At 39.0% G+C, this 25384-nt stretch overlaps 1 protein-coding gene across 4 annotated transcripts in view; it reads left to right on the top strand.

Moving 5' to 3' along the window:
• LOC114667313 (uncharacterized) overlaps positions 1-25384 on the top strand; it is a 48375-nt gene that overhangs the window by 1539 nt on the left and 21452 nt on the right. For all 4 annotated transcript variants that reach the window (XM_051920491.1, XM_028822574.2, XM_028822572.2 and 1 more), the window contains exons 2-6: positions 12174-12449; positions 14549-15064; positions 16707-17066; positions 21544-23246; positions 23362-23500. In XM_051920491.1, the coding sequence (XP_051776451.1) occupies positions 12209-12449; positions 14549-15064; positions 16707-17066; positions 21544-23246; positions 23362-23500 (2959 nt within the window). In that variant the 5' untranslated portion in view covers positions 12174-12208. The remainder of the gene's footprint in view (positions 1-12173; positions 12450-14548; positions 15065-16706; positions 17067-21543; positions 23247-23361; positions 23501-25384) is intronic.

A 25384-nucleotide genomic window follows, 5' to 3' on the forward strand; every position in this document is an offset into this window, starting at 1 on the left:
CTAGCTGCCGAGTTACTGGCCAAAGTGGCTTGTGCAAGTCAATTTCTAATTTATGACACCTTATGTACAAGAAAGGCTCCTTTGAGCATTCAGACCAGATATGAGGCAGCAGGTTTTTTTTTTCTAATACTGCCAATTGGAAATTCACATGAATTTGCCAAACACTGAAGTTATTCCAGTGTTGTGTAATTCATAGTATATTCCAGGACAGGAGTATATGAGCAGTGAGTAAAGACTGAAGAACCGAATCTTCATCTTAAACAAACAGAATGCAAGGGGAGATGTTATAAAGTATTTAGAACTCTGAAGGTAATAAGGCCGGATAACAACTTGTAACATTAAAAGAAATTTGTGAGTGTAGATGTTTAGTGATTAATAATCAAACCATCTTTATGTGAAACATATAATTTACATTTTAGAACTTAATGTTAATTTTTTTTCCCAAAATAATGTGATGAGATTTGCTCCAGGTACTCGTCTTGCTGATTAATGATTACAAACAAAAAAATGTGACTTACTGTGGTGGCTTATCAGACATTAGTCCACATACAGTATGAGGCATAAGCCTCTACAAGTATTGAACATATCTAGCTTGAAGCAAGCAACATTTCTGCATATTGATTGATATTGTGAAATTGTGAATGTGTTGAATAAATGCCCTACGTGTTGAATAAATGCTTCTCCAACAATAATCTATTAAATATCAAAAGAAGCCTTTATTCTTTATTGCTCTCATTCAAAAAAAGTTTATTTCCCAAGTGGTGTGGTACCTGCCGTCTATCTTCCTGTATGCTAAAATTGTAATCTTACTTTGTTTGACAGTAGTTTATGTATAGTTTTTGCAGAAGACACTTTTTTCTGACAAATAAGCTGTCACTTTCTGTTGCTGATGCATTTGAGCAGAAAAATACAAGTGGTCAAGTTGCTAATTTCGTTACAAAGCTAGAATTTATTTGATCAAAATTTAGTGATAGAGAGTGAGCACTTTTCAGCTCATGGGTGGAAAGACAACACTTTCCAAAAGTCACTGTCTTTAGCCTATTTTTGGATTTTACGCTTAGGACAGCAAGAGGGCATAATTGATTGAATATTTACGGTTAGAGGTGATTTTCTGCTGTGCCTTGTGTTCTGCTGTGTTCTGTTGTGCCTTGAAGTAACTGGTGTCTTATTCAGTATTTGCCTTCACAATGCCAACTGAAGCCTAGGTTTTAGTAAACATATAACTGCTTATGCATTGTATTGCAGTTTAGTGAAGTGCTTTTGAGATAAAGCATTCCTGGGGAGCAAATACATAGATGACTTCCGCTGTAAATAACATGCAGTATCACTGCAGACTGTAAGCTCTGCAAAAAAAAAAGACAATTGTTTCTAGATAGACCGGCCTTTGATTCCAAGCAAGTATAAGAGACTAATTTTACTTACCAAGGGAACAAAACTAAAGGTAATGCAAGACTGAATACACTTAAAGCAGCTGGCTGCAATCGCAAAACACAGCTGACCTCTTCTGTTATTTAGTAGTTGCCTTTTTAATGCAAAATATTTGATTTAACTTAGTTGTGCTTTATTTAACTTCATATGTTTGTTATTTAGCCTATGTTTTTTTTTTTCCAGTTTTTTTTTTTTTAAACCACATCTAGATTTGGCATTTTACTGCAATATGTGCTTTGTTACTTATCCTGCTTATTTCAGTTTAGGGCCTCAGGGACATGGAACCAGTCCTAGCAGTGCAAGAAAACAACCAACATGAGACAGGGATCCAAGCCCATTGTAAACTGTTCTGAAGGAAGAGCCATCCTATTGAGTAATATTCTCTGTTTTTGGTCATTCTGAAGTGAGCTGCTCTTGCAACCCTGTTCAGGAGAGACTAGACATATAAAATCAACAGATGCACGTTTTGAATTGGTGGATTGCCACAGTTAATAAGCATGTCTTCTCTATTTTATGATGGTTATTATTAGTAAACTTATATTATTAATATTAGCTTATTTTAGTAAACTTTTAAGTATAGGGTCACGCTCCCCTGCTTATGTCGTTTATACTCTTGTTGAAATCAAACATTCCTCATGAGTTTTGAGAATGCCATGCTGTTTCTTACATGTATTTTATTATATAATATCAATATATAAGTATAATATATATATATATATATATATATATATATATATATATATCCATCCATCCATCCATTTTCCAACCCGCTGAATCCGAACACAGGGTCACGGGGGTCTGCTGGAGCCAATCCCAGCCAACACAGGGCACAAGGCAGGAAACAATCCTGGGCAGGGTGCCAACCCACCGCAGGAATAATATATATATATATATATATATATATATATATATATATATATATATATATATAAATATAAACAGTATATAATCTTCATTTGGATCTTGATCTTTGTTTGTTCGCGAATTCACTGCCTTGTGTGGTGTTCCTGCTGTGTTCAGTAGAGGGCAGAAGTGAGGGGGAGGATCGTTGGATGAGGTTGGAGTGTGGTGATTAAAGAGGATTGAACTAAAGGAGACTACATGCTGTTTGTACTGGCTGAATACACAACACCTTGGTTGTTACTTTTGTTTACAAACACTGTCGATACCACTCTGTGTTTAGATCTGACGTCGACACCACTCTTTGTGTTTAGATCTGGTGTCGACACCGTGCTTTGTGTTTAGATCTGGCGTCGACACCTGCTTCGTTGTCGAGACTGTGGTTTTTGTGTTTCTATCGACCGTCGTTGGCAGCACTTCGTCCAAATCGAATGTTCACCCACTTCTTGGAGTCGGCAGTCAGAGTATATAAGTCGGACACACTTCTGTGATTTTCCATCAGTTGGCGTTTGGAGTTCAAGAAAGAAGCATTGGTTCGTCCTTACTCTTTGGATTGCCACAAAGCAACCTGCGAGATTGGAGAAAGGTTGAGAAGAGATCGTGAGAGGAAATGACAGTGTCATGAAAACAAGACGGACTGTGAACGGAGAGAAGCAGAAATGCTCCTCCACCACCACATAATTACTATTCGGACAATGATTCCGAGTAGGCTGTTCCTATCGAATCAATGTCCAAGGGTTTTGTTTTGTAATTTTGTTTCCCTTATAAAAAATCATAATGCTGTGCGACGAAGGGCCCAGTTCACGACTGGCAGCCGCGTTTAAACGTGGAGCCCTTCACAGACAACTTTAACACGCGCAACGTAGTTGGGCGCACATGGCTAGTATACAGTATATATACACAAAAACAATTTATTTACAGTATATAGCACATTTTCATATAAATAATGTAGCTCAAAGTGCTTTACATGATGAAGAAAGAGAAAAAAAGACAAAATAAGAATTAAAATAAGAGAACACTAATTAACATAGAATAAAAGTAAGGTCCGATGGCCAGGGAGGACAGAAAAAACAACAAAAAACGGCAGGCGACCGGAGAAAAAAAAAAAAAAAATCTGCAGGGGTTCCAGGCCACGAGACCGTCCAGCCCCCTCTAGGCATTCTACCTAACATAAATGACCTCAATCAGTCCTCATTGTATTCAGGGTTCTCATGGAAGGACTTGATGATGACAGTCACGTGGACTTCTGGGGCCTCATGTATAACGCCGTGCGTAGAACTCACATTATAGCATGGCGTAAGCACAAAAGCGGGAATGTGCGTACGCACAGAAAAATCCAGATGTAACAATCTGTGCGTACGCAAACTTTCACGTTCTTCCACTACATAAATACCGATCAGCATGAAAAGTAACGCACGTGCACATGCCTTCTGTCCCACCCCAACTACTCCCAGAATTATGCCGCTTTGAATATGCAAATCGATATAAATAGCCTTCTGTGAAAAGACAATGGGAAAAGCACGGGGGAAAATATAAGAATTTCAACGAATACCAAGTGGAGGCAAAGGAAAAACGTACTATTTGTTGGTTTAAACAGTGATATAATCAACAAAAGAAAGTTGATCGAGTGACATAGTGTTGGAGAAACTCGAAAGCTCAAGTTCACAAAATCGCACAGTGCCCGAAAGTCGGTGTGAAAAAGCGACTCGTAGCGGACCGTCTGAGTGTCATATGAAAGCTTATTAGGGTACAGAGAAAAAAAATAGGCACACAGTGGGGAAAAAAGCACGAAATACCAACTTTAATCTCGAAATTTCCACTTTAATCACGTAGTTTATTTTGTCATTAAAGTAGAACATCATAAACTTCATCTTAAAATCGTTTATTTTACTAGTTTCTCAAATCCCATCGTAACTAAAGGAGGACGTTAAATGCTTTGTTCTGTGTTTGATCTTCTATGTGCTCTATATGTGTGAATCACTGCGTGCTTCCGTTCTTTCTCTTTCTCCGATAGGACACAGAATCCATGACATTCGTGATATTGCAGCTCTCTGAATAATTAAAATACTGAGATGTATACGTGATATCTTTTTCATGATGATAGGAATGAAAGCATGTTATTAAACATAGGAACACGGTGGCGCAGTGATTGTTCATATCTCACGCAAGAGGCTTGCTGCGCCATGCGCGACCTTCGATGAAATAATTTATTACAGAAGTACTGTCTCTTTCAAACATACTAACCTCCAATTCCTGTCCTTACTTTTCTTTCTCCAAATACCCAATCGCCACACAATCAGCTATGTAATAGACATTAAGCCATCTGTAAGCTTAGAACGCCGATTCTTCAAAACTTTTAAGGAACATTGAAATATCTTCATAGTACATGTTTAATTATTCTATCCGTCTATCCTTCCAGTGTTGCGTCAGCACCAGCAATAATACAGCGCAAGGCAGGAGCTATCCATGAACTAGCTAGCGCTGCGGCACCGTGTCCTCACATGTTTAATTATTAACAATATTGATTATTTAAATGAAGTTAAAGTTTTATCTGTATACTATAAGCAACATATTTTGCTGCATTTCATCTTAAAAATGATATTGTCATCATACACGCTTTATAAAGTGGCGCAGGTTGTGCAATATTATAACTGTAGTGCAAGTTTACAGTGAGGTAATTGTACTTATAAGTACAGACAGTTCTACAAGGAGCACTTGACTGAGTGCGTTTATAGTTCTTGGGAGGAAACTGTTTCTGAAACGCGAGGTCCGTACAGGAAAGACTGACGCGTTTGCCGTGGCTGAGGTAGTGTGTGCTTGAAACTATATACCGATAATTCTCTTTCTGATCAGCTGCTGCTGTGATTCCCCACTCAGATACAGTGATATAAATGCTCCGAGTGGTGCAGTGAGAGTAATATGGAAAAAGATGATCCGCTGTGGCAACCCTTAACGGGAGCAGCTGAAAGAAGAACAAGATGCAGTGAGCGTAACAACGCTAAAGCAGTTATGGTATATGGAATACTATGGCTATTCCCTGGACCATTATATTGCTGCAGGTTAATTACAATCAGAGGCATTACACTAATAAGCAATATGCAGTTAATTTCAGTGTATTTATAAAGCCGCGTCAGGAATGTGGGTCTAAGAAAGAAAGGGTGATCACACAGGAACAGTAGCACTGCTTTGACGATGGGTGCCACCAGTCTGCAAAACCGAGCGGAGAAATTGTGTACGCCAGGGTATGAGGTACCGTGGAAATGTGCGTGGCTTTACGCCAAGTTTAGGTTTTATACATCGCGATTTGAGCATGGAAACGTTCGTACGCAACATTTCTGTGCGTACGCACCGTTTATACATGAGGCCCCTGATCTTTAATCCATCAATGTAGGGACATCAAGGTGCTTTGAATAGGTGGTGGTGGCGGCGCAGATCGCCACCACAGAAACCCGGAAAAAGAACAGAAGAGAGAGTAGGAGTTAGTATGGATTTTGGAGCCACCATGAATAATCATGATAATTAATTGAATATACAGAGCATCAGGATTAAACTAAAATGAAGCTATGAGAAAGCCATGTTAAAGTAATGTGTTTTCAGCAGTGTTTTAAAGTGCTCCACTGTATTAGCCTGGCGATTCCTATTGGCAAGCTTCTTCTTCTTTCGACTGCTCCCGTTAGGGGTTGCCACAGCGGATCATCTTCTTCCATATCTTTCTGTCCTCTGCATCTTGTTCTGTTACACCCATCACCTGCATGTCCTCTCTCACCACATCCATACCAACGCAATCTCACCTCTCTGTCTTTGTCTCCCAGCACATGAATTCTGTCTTGTTCCTACTGACCCTCATTCCTCTCCTCTCTAGAGAATATCTCCACCTCTCCAGGGTCTCCTCAACCTGCTCCCTACTATCGCTACAGATCACAATGTCATCAGCAAACATCATAGTCCACGGGGACTCCTGTCTAATCTCGTCTGTCAACCTGTCCATCACCATTGCAAATAAGAAAAGGCTCAGAGCCGATCCCTGATGTAATCCCACCTCCAACTTGAATACATCTGTCACTCCTACCGCAGACCTCACCACTGTCACACTTCCCTCGTACATATCCTGTACAACTCTTACGTACTTCTCTGCCACTCCCGACTTCCTCATACAATACCACAGCTCCTCTCGAGGCACCCTGTCATATACTTTCTCCAGGTCCACAAAGATGCAATGCAACTCCTTCTGGCCTTCTGTGAACTTCTCCATCAACACCCTCAGAGAAAACATTGCATCTGTGGTGCTCTTTCTTGGCATGAAACCATACTGCCGCTCACTAATCATCACCTCACTTCTTAATCTAGCTTCCACTACTCTTTCCCATAACTTCATGCTGTGGCACATCAATTTTATTCCCCTGTAGTTACTGCAGTCCTGCACATCCCCCTTATTCTTAAATATCGGCACCAGTACACTTCTCCACTCCTCAGGCATCCTCTCACTTTCCAAGATTCCATTAAACAATCTGGTTAAAAACACCACTGCCATCTCTCCTAAACACCTCTATGCTTCCATAGGTATGTCATCTGGACCAGCGGCCTTTCCATTTTTCATCCTCTTCATAGCTGTCCTTATTTCCTACTTGCTAATCCATTGCACTTCCTGATTCACTGTCTCCACATCATCCAACCTCTTCTCTCTCTCATTCTCTTCATTCATCAGCCTCTCAAAGTACTCTTTCCATCTGCTCAACACACTCTCGTCGCTTGTGAGTATGTTTACATCTTTATCCTTTATCACCCTAACCTGCTGCATATCTTTCCTAGCTTGGTCCCTCTGTCTAGCCAAACGGTACAGGTCCTTTTCTCCCTCCTTAGTGTCCAACCTCTCATACAACTCATCATACGCTTTTTCCTTAGCCTTCGCCACCTCTCTTCACCTTGTGCCTTATCTCCTTGTACTCTAGTCTACTTTCTGCATCTCTCTGACTATCCCACTTCTTCTTTGCCATCCTCCTCCTCTGTGTACTTTCCTGTATTTCCTTATTCCATCATCAGGTTTCCTTTTCCTCCTTCCTCTTTCCAGATGTCATGCCAAGCACCCTTCTTGCTGTCACCGTTACTACATCTGCTGTAGTTTCCCAGCTGTCTGGTAACTCTTCACTGCCACCCAGTGCCTGTCTCACCTCCTCACTGAACTCAGCCTTGCAGTCTTCCTTTTTCAACTTCCACCATTTGATCCTTGGCTCTGCCCCCACTATCTTCCTCTTCTTGATCTCCAACATCATCCTACAGACCACCATCCTCTACTGCTTAACTACACTTTCCCCTGCCACCACTTTGCAGACTTCAATCTCCTTCAGATCAACTCTTCTGCATAGGATGTATCTACCTGTGTGCATCTTCCTCCACTCTTGTACGTAACCCTATGTTCCTCCCTCTTCTTAAAATATGTATTCACCACAGCTATGTCCATCCTCTTGGCAAAATCCACTATCCTCTGACCTCCTTCATTCCTCTCCTTGACACCATACCTACCCATCACCTACTCATCTCCACTGTTCCCTTCACCAACATGCCCATTGAAATCCGCTCCAATCACCACTTTCTGTCCCTTGGGTACACTGTTGATCACTTCATCCAACTCACTCCAAAAGTCTTCTTTCTCACCCATTGCATACCCAACTTGCGGTGCATATGCACTAACAACATTCATCATCACACCTCCAATTTCCAGCTTTATAATCATTACTCTGCCTGACACTCTTTTCACCTGCAAAACACTCTTGACATACTGTTCCTTCAGAATAACTCCTACTCCATTTCTCCTCCTATCCACACCATGATAGAACAATTTGAATCCACCTCCAATCCACCTGGCCTTACTCCCCTTCCATTTAGTCTCTTGCACGCACAATATATCAACCTTCCTTCTCTCCATCATATCTGCTAACTCTCTCCCCTTACCAGTCATACTGCCAACATTCAAAGTTCCTACCCTCAGTTCCACTCTCTTTACTTGCGTCCGGACACGATTCCCCCTTCTTCTTCTCCTTCTTCTTCTTCTTCTTCTTCGGCCAACAGTAGCCCAATTTCCGCCAGAACCCTGTTGGCTAACAGTACTGGTGGCGGTCGTTGTTAACCTGGGGCTCGACCGATCCGATATGGAAATTTGTATTGTTGTCCGCATATTGATTTGGCAAAATTTTACACCGGATGCCCTTCCTGACGTAACCCTTCACATTTATCTGGGCTTGGGACCGGCACGAAGAAACACACTGGTTTGTGCATCCCCTGTGGCTGGATTTCCTATTGGCAAGCTATTCCAGATTTTAGGTGCATAGCAGCAGAAGGCCGCCTCACCACTTCTTTTAAATTTAGCTCTTGGAATTCTAAGCAGACACTCATTTGAAGATCTAAGGTTACGATTTGGAGTGTAAGGTGTCAGACATTCCGAAATGTAAGATGGAGCGAGATTGTTTAAGGCTTTATAAACCATAAGTAGTATTTTAAAGTCAATTCTGAATGATACAGGTAACCAATGTATATTGGTATATTGTGACATCAAAACTGGAGAAATGTGCTCGGATTTTCTTTTCCTAGTTAAGATTCTAACAGCTGCATTCTGCACTAGTTGCAATCGATTTATGTCTTTTTTGGGTAGTCCTGAGAGGAGTGCGTTACAGTAGTCGACTGAAAACAAAAGTGTGAACTAATATATAATATCTATATATATAAAAATGGAATGGGTGGGTCGTCGGGTGGGCCTTTTTTTCATTCCGTCGTTTTTTCGACGTTTTGAAAATGTAGAATGATTATTTGATTTTTTTGTTTTTATTTGATCGTGTCTATGTAGCCGCCGTCGTAATAAAGTATCGCTAAAATCGTCATTTATCGTAATTTATTTTTGACGTATAACGTCGCCGTCGTTGAGGTCAGTCATACCACTGCAAAAAATCTGCTTACGGTTGAAAGACACGCCCTACTCACTGGACAGTTAAAAACACCAATCAAACTAACGATGACATCAAGTATTACCCAATCAAAAGTAGGAAAGGAGGCATCTTCATAAAATGCGTGTGGGATGATTTGCATGAGACGCTGCTTTAAAAAAAAAATAATACAAAAAATACGGGATAAATCCCGTCCAGTATTGATTGAAAATGGGATGCGCAATTTCATTCTCAAACGCGGCACGATTCCGTATTTTAAAGGAAGGGTGGCAACCCTACAGTGCCAGGTAACCACCCATACAATCAGATTGTGATTCAGACTAGGAATGCAATGAATGTAATTACCCCGATCTACATACAAGGCGAAAGTCTTGCAACATTCAAAGATCATGGTTTGGGATAATTACTACTTATTAAGTACAACATTGAACATAAAAGAGCTTATGAAGCCTTGAACCGAAAAAAGCAAGATCTCACAGATCGTAAAAAAAAAAAAAGGAGGTAATGTCGTTTTACTCGCTGTAGATTTTACTCAAACATTACCAGTTATTCCACGAGGGAGACCAGCAGATGAACTCAACGCGTGTTTAAAATCCATGCTTCTCCCACGGTCGGTTATATGTCGCGTGTTCTCGGGTAGGTACACCAAAAAATGTATACATTTAAGCATGTAATGGGCAAAGAAAAAATGAGGTATACCCGAAGGCACTGCAGTAGTACTCAATGTAACTTTACTTCTTAAATGTTAATGTTTTACTGTTTAATAATTTATACGCTACTTATATATTGTTCAAATTCTTTTATCAAAATACCAGTGACAGCGCAATGCACGATAACATGGAGTGAATACACCATACGCATCCGCCCACGGCCACCCTGGTGTGCACAGATAGGAGTTGATTCTAAAATAAAATAAACATAAAAAGAGTAATACATTCATCACCCATAAAGCTGATAGCAGACGTGACGTATTATATGTGTACCACATTTCAAGTCAATACGTGATACGGTTTGCAAGCTACATGTGATTTCAAATCCTGGACAGACCAACGAAAAGCCACGGTAGCAAATTATACAAGAAGATTTTACTGTTTAATAATTTATATTTATATGAAATGTGCTTCTTATATATTACTTCATATTCTCATATGATAATGATGTTAATGTTGTTTATATTGATTTCTATGTTATTGTAAGTGCATCTATGTGTGTATATGTATGTATGTATGTGTATATATAATATATATATATATAAAAATATATGTGTATATGTATATATAACGAGCTGTATATATCCAGCGTTGCCTGGGGCAGAAGTAACCTAATCGGTCAAACAGTTACATATATACCAAAGTAAACCTAATCGGTTAAACAGCTTCATATATACAGAAGCGAACCTAATCGGACAAACAGCTAATCTATATACATAAGCAAACCTAATTGGTCAAACAGTTACATAAATACAAAAGCAAACCTAATCGATGAAACAGCTTCATATATACAGAAGCAAACCTAATTGGTCAAACAGTTATGCATGTGCAGAATAATTTTACAAAGATTATGCGTGTTAACAATCATTAAAAAGAAAAGATTCAGGAACTCTTCTTCTATATGTGATGAAGCTGGATGAAGCTGACTTGACGAAGACGTAGGTGGCATAGATTGGTTGTTCTAAAACAGAAGAAAAAAATGAGTATCTATTATTATTTTAAATTAGAATGAAAATGAGAACCTTGATTAGAGATAGATTATCTGTATTAAAATATGTGCATGAATAAATTTTTGGTAACTCTCTAGCAAAAGTTTATTCATACAAATTGGCATGGGATGGCTTTGTGAAAAAGTAAAAATTAGATAAAAATAAATTGAGAATGCGTACTTCGATTTGACTGAGATTATCTGTAATGATGAAAAAAAAGTTTAGTATGTTTTTTTTTCCATACGGGAAGGATGTAAAACCTTACATAGGCACCCTTCAGCCCGTACTGAAGGGTACTGTCAGATTGTTACTGACTAAAAAACACCCTTTTTATTCCACAGCTACCCCAAAAACCAGTATTAGGCATTACTTTGGGGTGGCAGTAGTTTAGTTATGAAACAGCTGGGTCCTGAAAAAAATCTGTCTTATTAGTGGCTTCATCACATATAGAAGAACAGTTCCTCAATCTTTTCTTTTTAATGATTGTTAACACGCATAATGTTTGTAAAATCATTCTGCACATTCATAACTGTTTGACCAATTAGGTTCGCTTCTGTATATATGAACCTGTTTAACCGATTAGGTTTACTTTGGTATATATGTAACTGTTTGACCGATTAGGTTACTTCTGCCCCAGGCAACGCCGGGTATATACAGCTCGTATATATATAATATGTGACAGACGTCCAGTGACCTTGCCCCGCTGGGACACCGCGAGAAGGGAAGTGTTCTTCCTGGAATAGAAGAGGGCAGCCACCCTGGATTGTGTGGGGGCCACGGAACTGGGTATCTCAACCCTGTGGAGCAATGTGGCCACTGCCAGGGGGCGCCTGGGCAGCTCCGGAACTGTGGTCCTCAGCACTCCGGAAGTGCTGCCAAAAGAGGAGCTGAACTCGCTTGCAGCACTTCCGCCATACCCGGACATGCTGCTGGATGTTAATTGGCGAGCATATGGAGCACCTACAGGTGCTGTATAAAAGAGGCTGCTTCACTCCACTCAGGAGCCGGAGTTGAGAGAGAGAGAGAGAGTGTAAGGACTGTATTATTAGTGGTTGGTGCACTGTTTGGGGCGTTATTGTGTGTTGCATGATAAAACCTGTGTGATTTGAGGCATTCTGTGTCTGCCTGTTTGTGTCCTGGTCCAAATATTCCACAATATATACAGTATATAATTATTTAGGTACAGTACTGAAATTCATTTTCTTCATTAGTTTTTAGAGCCAGCTCGGAGGAACACCAGTAACCTATGGATTGTGGGACTGAAAATCTTAAGCAAAAAGACATTGAAAAAGAATATGTGGACAAGGCTTCTGATAAGGTGCAAATGGAAACATCAACGGTGAAAGCGGATGCCAGAGATGAAGAGCACAAATATGTCAATGCCCAGAAAACAGCTGGACAGCTTGAGGTGATCCAGTCGAAGGCTGACCCTCCATCTTTACTACCTTCACAGAGAGAAACTACTGTACCTACAGCAAAACCTCAGTGTAAGGATGGTTGCATGCAATGACTCATGGGGTACCACGGGTACATGGTGGGAAACTTGTTAAGGGCAGGTTTTGCAAAAATATTAGTATGTTTTTCTTTATGCAAATAGCCATTGACAAGTGGAATGAATTACCAAGTTGTGTAGTGGAGAGTAGGAGTTTAGGGTTCTTCAGATCTTGAATTGATGCTATTTTGGAGAATCCAGAAGTGATTCCACTCTGTTGGGCCCTTGAGCAAGGCCCTTAACCTGCAATTACTCCATCCTGGGTATGACTTTAACTTGGATCCAGCCCTATAAGCAGGTCCTCTAACTTTCAAGGGAAAATTTTGGGATTGGTGACAGGATTGGCACTCCAGCCACTGTAAAAAAAAAAAAAAAAAAAGGTGCTGAGATGACACCCATGTACTCCAGTCCTAAATTGGGATTCTGAGGTGGTTTGTCACGTGGCGGGTGCAGCAACACGCTATATCAGTTCGTGCTGCTAACCTCTTCCTCCTCCTAGGTGAAAAGGAAGGATGAGCTAATTGGGCTAAATGGCCCATTCTCACCACAACTGGTCTAATGTAACAGATCCTACGGTGCTAAATCTAGCGTTTCAGGTTCACCAGAATTTAGCTGGCTGAACATTTGCATGTCTTTGTACACATCCTTTAAATATTCTGTTGCAGGGACTTTCAGTTTATACCATTAGTTTCTTTACTAATTACAGGGCTGTATAAAAACTAGAAATATGTATTTCAGTTGTGCTTTTAATACACTATGAGATTGCCCTATTTTTGTGTGGTTTATTTTAGCTTAGTAAACTGTTTGCTAGCAACTGGAGTATCATCAGGCCAACTGGACATGAAGATCTCATTTGTATATAATGTACTGATTATTTTAAAACATTGGAGAGTTTTTTTGGGCATTAAGATACTGATTGCAAATTTATGTAGAATGAGGGTTTATCATGTTCTGAACTGATGAAGGTCTAATCTGATTAAGGCTGTAGGGATCACTTTTCAAAAATACTTTAAAGAAATGCCCTGCACTGCAATACAATGTCACTGCTTAAAAAAATAAATAAAAAAACTTACACAGTCTTAACATTATAGTATTTTGCTGGTTGTGTAATCCAATCCAGGTTTATAGAGCATTGAAGCATCAGGTGCAAGCCACGAACCAACCTTGAATGTAGGGTCAGTGCATAACAGAGTAATAGGCATCGATTTTAATGATCTGAATACCATATACTAGAATTGCAGTCTTTGTTTTTCTTTACATACTCATGTTTTTTTTATCCCATAAGACATGTAAGTTAGATTAAGTTTCAACTCAAAATCTGCCCATATTAATAGGTGGGGATGTGCACTCGTCTAAGTCTTCCCAGAGTGCACTGTAGACATATCCAATGTTGGTTTATGCTCTGCACCATTTTATGTCAGGATAGACACTGACTTCATGAGGCCCTGAGTTGGATAACTGGTTTGGCAAATTTAGTGTTATAGGTGCTAAATTAAGTGCTAAATAAAATTTTATTTCAAAAAATGTAGAGGAAAGATGACACCTGCACTTACAGTTCAATATATAGTATGTGGGTGACAGCTTGAGAGCGACTTTGATGCTTATGATTTTTCTTACCCAAAGTTGTCAAAATTTAATACTGATGGAATTCTTCACGTTTAGGTTTGTGTTCAAAAATACTGAAAAGGCTACATGTTACAATCATGGGAGCTGTAGCTGCCAATTAGGGCAGATACTGTATGTTAGACAGTTTATGGAAAAAGCACACCATTGCTCTAATGACTTCAGAGCCATAAGTAGTGCTTGCATTTTTATGCCAAAAATTTTAAATTAGTACTTCCTGGTTTTTTTAAATATTCTCATTCTTTTGGAGGCACCTGATATAATTAAGAAATGTAATTAATCCAAAGGGTTCATTTATTTGCACAAAGTAAGTACTGATTTAGAGCTTGGTGTGGCCATCCTTTAGTTCTAGGTACTTCAATGGTCTGAAATTAGACACGCTTGGGCTAGTTAATATATCTCTAATATAAATATTTTGTTCTAATGATGACCTTTTTTTTTTTTTCTTTCATGCATATAATTTCTTTATAGCCTCTCAACTCTCTCTGCAGTGTTATGAATGCCATATCACTTTTAGCGACTTCAAAAGCAAGGAGCGCCACATGAAAAAACGACATCCGGCTGAATATGAGGAATATATGCTGGGTGACTCCCTTTTCATTTGTTATGTTTGTGACCGTGCTTTTGGCTCCTCCCGTGAACTCATGGCTCACCAGCGTGGTCACACTGAGAAACACCCCTTTAAGTGCCCTGTGTGTGGGGACAGTTTTGGTCGTTCTTCAGAACTGACTGTACACAAGAGGTCGCATTTTGGCCAGCTTGGCTATGCTTGTACTGACTGTGGCAAACTTTGCAAAACACTAACTCTGTTGAAATATCATCGACGTGTACACACTGGGGAGAGACCATATCAGTGTGGGAAATGTGGGAAACGCTTCAGCCAGTCCTCTGGGTTGCATCGTCATGAGGTCACCCATACTGAAGAAGAAAGCCAGGGTCAGTGTTGCGCCAAGGATATGGAAGATGCCAATGCTAATGGAAGCCAAAGTAAGTATTGGAAATCCTCAGTATCACTGCAATTGCATCGTGGTCCGATTTAACTAGTACCTTAAATTTTTCATTTTGGTATTCTCGGTACAACGTATCTGATTCTACTAGGTGAATAAATTGAGGAATTAAAAGTTAAAGGTCTTTTTTTCAGTTATTAAATGTTAAGGTTGATGTTAGTACATATGTTACAAGACTTATGTCTTATGGAGAGGGATTTTATATTGGGGTAGTATCAAGCCTCTCCCCAAACTGCACAACATAGGTGAAAGACTGTTACCTGTCAAGTATTTCCCAGTAGTTGTCACTTGATTTATAGTCTTGTGGGGCCAGACATTATTCTGAAATGTGAATAAATGTTTGGAGACAACTAGTTAAAAAGTTTGTAGTGAATAGCGGCAAGATCTGCTGCTGCCAATGGGGCTTCCTCCTAAAACATGTGCCCCCGAATTCTTCAGTCCATCCACTTTAGACTGCCGGGGTTTCAGGGTGAGAAAAAAAGAGACTGAAAAAAGACTTGATGCTGAGACTCAGTAAAAAGCTAAAATTGATGTTATACATTCAGGAGCTAAGTAGCACTGAAGGCAACTGAAGCTTAATGATTAATTTTTACTTTGTAATGAGTGGTGCAACAGAGGAGACAGACACATGCACAAACAGACTTCCACACCTACTTGGCTCCACTTGTTTCTGAAGTACTTCTGTCTTCTACAATATCTTTGTCATTTTGACTTTTTGCATCACTCTATGGCATAACTACAGCAAACAGATTAAATAAGCATTGTGGCCTGTGTACACACTACATGTTAAATTGGCTACATTCTGGTGTGACATGTTTGCATTTCTAATTAGACAGTAATGTTAAGTACTTTCTGTTGCTTGGTTAGACATCCAGTCAGAATGGGGATACTGTGCAGCCTCGTCTGTACTTTTACTGGTGGTGTTAGGCAGATCTGTTGATTTGTGCTTTTTGAGTATTGAAATCTACATCTTCTGTGACTCTTTGCGTCAAAAGGACTCTTGTTAAGAGAGCAATGTTACACACTATTTACTTCAAATGCATGTTTTACATTTCATATTTTCTTGAATATAGCTGCCATTTCTTTTAAGCTTACAGTGACTCCTACATTATTGTCATAATGGTGAACAACAGAGAGCACACACAGCACCTGTGGCAACATATTGTTCACCTTTACCCACTCATCCACCATGGCTTTGAATGTCAATGTGTAATCTGATGTTACAGACCGATTCTTCTCTCGAAACAGGTTGTTTTCTTTTACCATGTGCAATGTGCTCTCTGCACACACAACACACATTTATATGTTTAATAGGATTTTTAGGAGACTTTTCTTTTGTAGACAGTTCATCGTAATGTCAGAACAAGTTAGTGAGAGCACCACTGCTCTATGTAGTTGAAAATCTCCATCCCATATTTGAGCATTGACTTTATGAGACATTGGATTGGTTTAGAAATTTGACACTCGGTGAGCTTTTGAATTATTCCCACACGTTTTAATCAAAATTCACTCATAGTTGTCTCGACATATATATTATATGTCTGGCTTCAGTGAGACTAGTTGAATTTGTGTTTGTGTTTGATTTTCATTCTCATTGGCAAATTACTCTTTTCTTGTTTCAGGTGAATCACTTCAGTGTTCTAAGTGTTTGATCACTTTTAATGATGTGAAAACCAGCGAGCGCCATATGAGACATAAACATTTCAAAGAATACAAGGAGCACATCCAGCTAGACACTGTGCACACTTGTTACGCGTGCGAAAACTCTTTGCCCTCCTCGCCACAGCTCACTGATCATCAGTACACACCTGAGGAAGGTAAACTGTCTGTCACTGGACAGGAGAAACATTCTTATACTACACATAGTCCAAGTAATAGTGAGGCAGTGGTGCAAGAAGGAATTGAAAAAACAGTTGGTGCAGAGGGTAAAGAAGAGTATGGCACTGACCGAATACAAGGGCTGACACTCCAAGGAGATCATGGTGAGTATACATGTAATTTTTCACTTCAATGCTCTACCTGTGCTTATTTTTATATAATCTTTAGCTATTGTGAATATACTGTATACTCTAAAATCTTTTCAACATTTTGTGTTTCAGTTCTTCTATATTTATTTTTAAGTAACCCAGCTTGAAACGTGTTTATTTTGAAATTGATTTATTCTGTCGAAAATAATTGCACTGTGCTTTGTTTTAAACGAATTTTGCACCCATCTAAACACTACGCTGTGAATACTGAATCCTGGATCCCTACCAGTTATATTTTGATGACCAAACTCCCATCAATCACCTTATAAAAAGCATTTTGTAAATCACAGTAGATAATATAGTGTTATATATAATTAATAGTGCACTCACTTACTGTGCATCTGCAAAAAGATGCATACAGGGGTATGGAGTTTCACTGAATCTATTAATTTTACTTTGATATATGTTAGGCATACTGTTACGCAGTTACTGTGTCAGGATTGGCTTAATCACATTAAAAAAATAAAGTGCTTTTTCTTTAGTATTTGGTGAAAAATTTGAGGGATTTTATTCATGACCTAAATTCCTTGAAATGTCTTTTATTAAGTGTTGTCCAGTTATTGTTGTTTGTTTATATCTTTTTTTAATTCTAGTAGGATTTTTTTTTACATTGTAAAAATGTGCTGTTTTCCTAATATTTCCAAAGAAACTCCAAGAACATAAGAATGAGCACCATGTTCTATTTCCTTTTCAGTATAAATTTTATTGCAGTCTTCCTTGTTAACTCTTATCATAATTTCTTAGACTGTTCTTTTGATCCTAAAATGATAAAACAGACTTTTATTATTTTATAATTTTTTTTATGATGATGTTTAAGCTTGGCATTTTATTTATTTGTTTCCAGCTTCCTTTTGGGATTCTGTAACTGTTATTGTCCTGTCCTTCCTTGGTCTATTGATAATACTGTTCTGTTTTTAATATATTATTTATATGTGCAATATATATGTCATAATCATCATCATTGTGAGATCTGCTTAGTCCAGGTCACAATAGCAAGTGCCCAGCGCTATTCCAGTAGCACTAGGTGCAGGGTTGGTTGCATTCCTGGACAGAATGCCAGTTTGTCAAATGACCTATCCACATTTTCACTTAAATTTGGAATTGCCAATCTTCATAACCTTCACATCTTTGGGGATGAGTAAGGAAAACCGGAGTGCCTGGAGTAAAATTCATGAGCACACAGAAAAAATATTCAAACTCCACAGAGACATCTGGGGCATGGCATTTGAATCTGTAATGTTGGATCTGTGAAGCAGCAGCACTGACCAACATGCTACCATGCTGCCCAAGTATGTTTGCATGTAATAAATACACACACATACACGCATAAATACCTACATATATATTTATGCACATGCAGGTTATAAAGTTGCATTTTCTGATATGAACTTATATACAAATACCCCATTACTCATCCACTGAAGAGATGTACTAGCTTTCCTGTATCTTCTAATTTTCATTGTGATATACATAACTTCCGTGCTGCCATGACTGGCTGCCTGCTACAGCAGCTCCTGTGTGTGTTTTTGTTATTCTTTGCTATTGTTTGCAATTTTTTTGGGTAAAACGGATAAAAGAAGTTATGAGGAGAGATTCACACTCATTTACACATGACCACTACTACTGGACTTTCACCCTTTGTCTCTCAGAGTGCTGGAGGTAATTGTCGCGCTGCCAGCAGAACTATTGCATAGATGCCAGGGAAAGAGAGCATGAGCCTGGCTCTGCAATAACAGGAGGAGGTACAGACTTTACTTGCCTTCGAGCATCATAGGTGTTGTAAAATCTCAGGCGTTTACAACGGACGAGCTCGCAATAATGATTGGGAGCCAAAGTGAATATAAACACAGCAGTCTCAAGTGCTTAATGGGGAGATGTCTTAGCACAGAAACTCCGGACTCCAAAGTTGCATTGGATGGATTTAAAATCTTGCAAGAAGTCAAAATTTAAGGGAATGAAAGTGGTAAGAAGAAAGGAGGTAGACTTGCTGTTTTTGTGAGTGATAAAAGGGTGCAACTCCTGACACGTTGCAATTCAGGTATGCAACCCGAATGTTGAGCTGATAGTGGTGGGCTTACAGCTTTATTGTATGTCAAGGAGATTTCACAAGCCACATAAAGTTTGTGTTCAACCGAATTTACTCCTTCTTCAATTTATACCCCCCTTGTCACATGCACGCACATCACCCATGCCAAAAGGCGGTATTTTATCTTTTCTTAATGCAAATATACGAGTGCTGTTGATCAATTCTGTCACACTATTAGAAAGTCTATACTGATCGTAAGATCACATTTATTTGTATTTTGCATGTTACTGCATTGAGTTTTAAGCAATATTATGCGACTGTGACATATTAGAGACACTGACTCTGTGTCTTTTTACTGAAGATTAATGGTTAAATGTATATTGATCATTATATTTCTATTTCTTGTATTATGTAATATAAATATTTTTATTGATTGCTTGCCTTTTTTGTGGAATTGAGTTAAATATATTTGATTAAGCATCACACTATACTTCAGAACAAATATAAAATATGGTTTTGATATTTTTTATTTGCATTCTTCCATTTCTGTAATAATCTGTCTGTGTGAGGAAATTATTTTGTACCTTTACCTACTGCACTAGGTCTGGTAAACCTGCTCACAAGGTGATCTAAGTTAGTACGCAACTTTGTTCCCCTTCCCCAGATACCAGAAGCACACTAGAACTGCACTTTGTCTTAGTCTTAATCCACTGCTAGTCTGCAGCCCAGAGGTACAGTTCAACTGCACTAAACCTCAAAGTTACAGTAAGTACATACTAAAACCAGATCAGCATAGAACCATACTGCTAATCACGAGTGTATCTCACATGTATCCTACTATATAATCAAACCATCTTTAGTATGTGATCGTGAAGTCTATACTATTAAAGGCTTGAAAAAGAGTAAGTTTATTTTTTTGATTGGTTGGGTTAATTGTCAGTGTGGATGCTAATATCTGACTGTTGAGTAATTGTTGAGTCAGGTACAGCACCACCTTTCTTTTTAAAGTCCCCTATTTCTCCTGACATTCTGTAATATGTTTGTAAATCTAAAAAGTGTTAAGTTTGAGGTAGGCATCATTTAAGGCTATGCATTTATTTGTGAGAGGTTGCCAGAGATGACAACATCATTGAGATAGCACAGGGTATGACCATGTATCTTGGAGAGTCTTCAGAAAAAAGAGAGAGTCATACGGGTAGCAGGAATCATCAATATTGTTGAAACAATAGGAGACTATATACCCTTCATATGTTTTACATGACTCTACTATACAAGGGATTTAGGCATGGGCACCAACAAGAAGAAAAAGAGGAGACCTGCGCAGAAGCATGTCGTTCTCCTCCCAGGTAGCTGCTTGATCTACTATACAAAGACAGAGTGAAGACATGAAGGGAGTGCCAAAGGCAGAAGCACCCCCTGGCTGAAAGAGGGTGCTGACCACCATAAAGTAATGTTTCGGAAGTGTGTAAAGTAGATAGGATGGCTTCTGCCTGTGGTCCTGGCTAATGACCACTAGACGGCGATCAAAGACAAATTTTGGCCAAGAGGAGTTTCACTCTTGAGTTTAGAGAAAAGCCAAGCAAAATAACACCTTTTATTGGCTAACTAAAAAGATTACAATATGCAAGCTTTCGAGGCAACTCAGGCCCCTTCTTCAGGCAAGATAAAATCTTGAGTTTTTTAGACTGAATAGCAGCAGGTAGGCAGGCCATGGCTATGTCTAGAAAGAAAGAAGGGAATTGACAAGGGGAATGGTATTTATCACTTTTGACATGGCAGAGAGTGTCAGCCACCCTATGTGGTACACAGGGTTCAGGATCTGAATAGTCAGGCCTAAGGAGCAGCTTGTTGTTGATTTCCACTTGCCCTTATACCTGTGATCTTCCTTTCATTGAGTTATTTTATGTATATTCTGAGTGTAGGAGATTGCCACGAGTGTTCCCTCTTTTCATAATTTTTTGAAGAAAAAAAATAAAGCTTAATAAATCATATTAATGTTATCAAATGGTCTGCATTATAATTTATTAGGAACAAGTATTGTTTTAGTTAACTGCATATTTTACACTTCTAAGAAAAATTGCAAATCCATACTCTTGAAACACAAAGGCTATGTAGAAATGTGTTTTCCTTTATTGTAATTAGCATGAAGAATGCTTTTGTAGTACAGTTTATATTAAGATGGGTTATAGATATTAGTTTCAGTTACATCCGTTAATTGCACACAAAATATGGCATACATACACTAATGTGGTTTTATTTGTTACTGTATATTTATGGTACAAAAGTACAGTATATTGGAAAACCAAATAACACAGCTCTGTCTCAAAAACAATTCTGGATGTTTAGTTTATACCTACATTCTGAATATTTAAGACTAGTGTTATTTGTGCTTTCTGTTGCTTGCAGGTAAAAGTGAAAACACCCATTTCTGCCAGCAGTGCCAAATGATATTTAAAGACCTCAAGTCCAAGCAGAGACATGTACGCCACAAGCATACATTACCAGACAAACAAGCATCTTCTGGACAAACTGGCAGGCCTTCCAAGCGTAAGAATCCTTCTTCTGGCACCCCAGGCAGACCAACACGGCGACTTTTTAGCTGCAAAATATGTGACGATCAATTTTCTAACCAAGCCATGATGCATGAGCATCAGAACAGATTCCACAACACAGTGACAGCAAAGGTAACAACAAGTGAGGAGTTGGAAACCGACCTAGTACAGTTAAGACAGAAAGAGGATGACCTATTGCTTGATCAGGAGCCATCTTTGTTGGTTAATGAAAAACGTGTTCCTGAACTGCAGCTACTCAGCCTGTCTCCCAGTTCTCAAGAATATCCCTTGAAACATTCCTTAGAAGGAACAGATGAATGGGAACCAAGTGTCCATGCGTTGGAGGAGCATCCCAGGACTTCTCAAAGTCCTGTAACCAAGCAGGTAGCTGAGGACTTTCAAGAACTAGATACTCCAGCTAACAAAATAGCAGAGGAGGCACACACACAGTCAAGAGAGGGAGAGGAGGTAGCAGAAATTGATACGGAAAGGATGTGGGTCAGTAGCTCTAAAGCTGATGTTGCTGATGGAGATGTCAGTAATGATCAGCACCTAGAGATGGACTTGTATTTTACGTCATCAATTCCTCAGCAGTGTACTCATGAAGATAGTGAAGAAGCATTACAAGCACATACAAAGTCTCCTGTAAGAGGCTTGCAGTCACTTTTAGCAGAAAATGAAAAGCAACTATCAGCAAAGCAAAAACAGATTTGTACTGCCCTCCAAAAATCTGATAATGATGAACAAGAGCACCAGCCATCGTCCATGATAAAACAGGAGGATTGTGTGGAATTAGGAAATTTTCTAAGTAGACCAGATCTTCAGGAGCAGCAAAAATCTTTCTCTGAAAATGTAGCACCTATGCAACAAGAGTCCCTCCCCCAGAGTCACTTTCATAGCCCCGAAGAGATCCATAAACTGCCTGACAAGGAGAGACAGCTGGGTCCTGTCAAGGAAGAGCTAGAGCCACTCTTTAGTCCAGAGATTCCAGTGGAAGCAGATTCTACCACTGCAGGCCAGGACAGTAACTCAGGAAATAATGTGACAAATATACTGGAAGCTCTAGACATGCGCATAGTAAAGCAAGAACGGTCACTTCAGCAGAGCCCTGATGTTGATTTTGAAAGAGAACGACCATGGGCAGATTCCCATAACCAGCACAACAGCAATACAGAGTCTGGCCATAGTGCTGCTCAAGATGCAGAGCTCATTTGGATAAAACAGGAAAACTGCTCTGTGCTAGATACCCACAGGGATGCTGAAGTTCAGTCTGACCGTAGATTTCATAGGGAAGAAGATGGTAGGATAGTAGGAGGAATGAGCTCCCAGGTTAAGGATGAGCAAATGTCAACAGAGCCACTATCCATGATGAGTAAGCAGGGTGCCTTGAATACATTTTGTTCTCTCAACACTGACCTGCAGGCAACTAAAGGAAATGTTCGTCGAGGAGATGTGGACAGAAATTTGGAAGTTGTTCAGGGAATTCTGATCGAGAGGGTAAAGCAAGAGGAACCTGATGTGGATCTACAAGATGGGAGAACTAATATGTCACCTGCGGTAAGTGCCAGTTGCTTGTGTGCTTCAGATTTAGTGTACTTGTGTTTTGTGAAAAATCTTTTCAAGGCATACTGTATTTCTGAAATTGTATTTACTGACTATGCTGTTCTACTAGGGTGAAGTACTACATAGAGGGGGACATCTAACAATGGAAGAAGAAACTGATGCATCCAGATGGGAGATCGAACAAGAGTCTGCAAATCCAACAGACCTAGTCCTTCAAGAAGATAACCGGGTGAACCCGGAATACAATGGTAGGAATTCTTACAGAGTGTTTACAACAGTTAATATGTATTACTTTGAGCAAAACATCAGTTCAGGATAGTAGCAGAACACGTTTTTATCTGTTTTTTAATTAAAACTTTTCATTACCCATACAAAACATTGTTATATGATTTACTATTATCATCATCAACTCTTGTACACACAGAGCTCAACCCTCTGACTTAAGGCAAAATTCAGCCTGGTTGATGTTGCTGGGGAGAGGTGCAGACTGATTGGACTAAATTGCTGGGAATATCAGACTACAAGACTGGAAGTCATGGGAGTGCAGTACGACTGGCTCTGCCTTGATAAAATTATGTAAACGAAATACACGACTGAATGCGACATAGCCTTAAGTCTGTCCTTTGACACTAGAATTACCAGAGCCTACGAAAAAACTTGTAGATCTGTCCCACCTTAAATCGCTTCTTAAATGTGTTCGCACCTCTCCGCCATCGTCTTTTGTCTTCTAAATGTGCAGATAAAGACAATCTGCAAGCAGCCGGCTATTCCATCCCCCCACCAACTTAGAACGTGCACGAACTTCTCCCAGCTCATGCCTTGATTGATTATCTGATAGTGAAGTGGAGTTTTAGAGTGGAAATAATAAATTGTTATTTGGAACACACGCATTTCATGTGTGTTCCGTTTCTACAGTAATCTGTGTAGGAATGCACCCCTCAAAAATTAGATTTTTTGTGAAAGTCGCTTACTCCATATACGTCGTTTGTAGTGGTGAACTACAAAAAATGTAATCGTGTTTTCATGGAGAAATTACTTTTTGAAGACAAGATTCTTGACCACTAAATAAGTGGGAGTGGTGGACCTTCATTTCAAACACACATTATTGTAGGAACGACATCTTTCCTATTGATCTTCAGCACAGAGTTTTCAGAAAGTAATTGTTCATTTTTTTAACATCAAATGCACATATTTTTGCATGTTTTCATCATATAAATGTAGATTGCAAGACAAGTTATATGAGAATTTTTTTCTTGTTTTTCCCATGGATTTGTTTCACGTCATTTGCTGCTGTCCAGAGGCGGTCACTGCACTGCAAATATAAATAATTTCTCCACCAAAATATGAGATTTTTTTTTTCCTCTGCCACCACTAATATCTACATGGTAATATATATTAAAAAATGTTATTTTTGGGTTGAGTATTTCTTTGTTTCCTGATGACATAATTCTGGCTAGCTATATGACAGAGTGAAACCATATTGAAGTGCCATATAAGAGAAAAGTGGAGCATTTTGTATATGCAAAGAAAGATAATGCTTTGCATACTGAAAAAGATTCACCTGATTGTAGGTTTTAGGAGAGAACTTCTGCTTTTCCCCCAGTTTGTGTTTTTAAACAGTGATGTTGTCATGGGTTGGAACAAAATAAGTTCATGGCTTTCATCATTTCTTAGTCTTCAGTGAGATGAAAAAAATAACTTTATTTAGAAAGAAAGCTTAGTGATGAATATTTTTCCTCCATCACCTTAAATGTTTCTTCTGTTTCAATCTGTGGTAATGGACTTTTGGCAAAAAACCTTGTCTATCCTCTGTAACACCTACATTTGGCTGTGATTCAATGAGCTCTAAACCCAAATGAATTGCAATGAATTGTTCAGACAGTGCGAAGATTTTTGACCTGGACTGGCACATGATGAGGCTCACAACTGGAAGTGTATTATTGTCTAAGGCTTTACACTGAAAAAAAAAAAAACACATTGAATTGCATCCTTTTTAGATCAGATTTAGACCACTGTAATATATGGTGATAAAAATGATACAGTTCTACATTACTTGAATGGTTTGGAAATGTACCTGCCTAAACTAATTGTTCATGACACCTTCAATCATATCTGCGTTGAAAGTAAAGATG

Source organism: Erpetoichthys calabaricus, chromosome 17 (assembly GCF_900747795.2).
Source record: "Erpetoichthys calabaricus chromosome 17, fErpCal1.3, whole genome shotgun sequence".
NCBI lineage: Eukaryota > Metazoa > Chordata > Cladistia > Polypteriformes > Polypteridae > Erpetoichthys > Erpetoichthys calabaricus.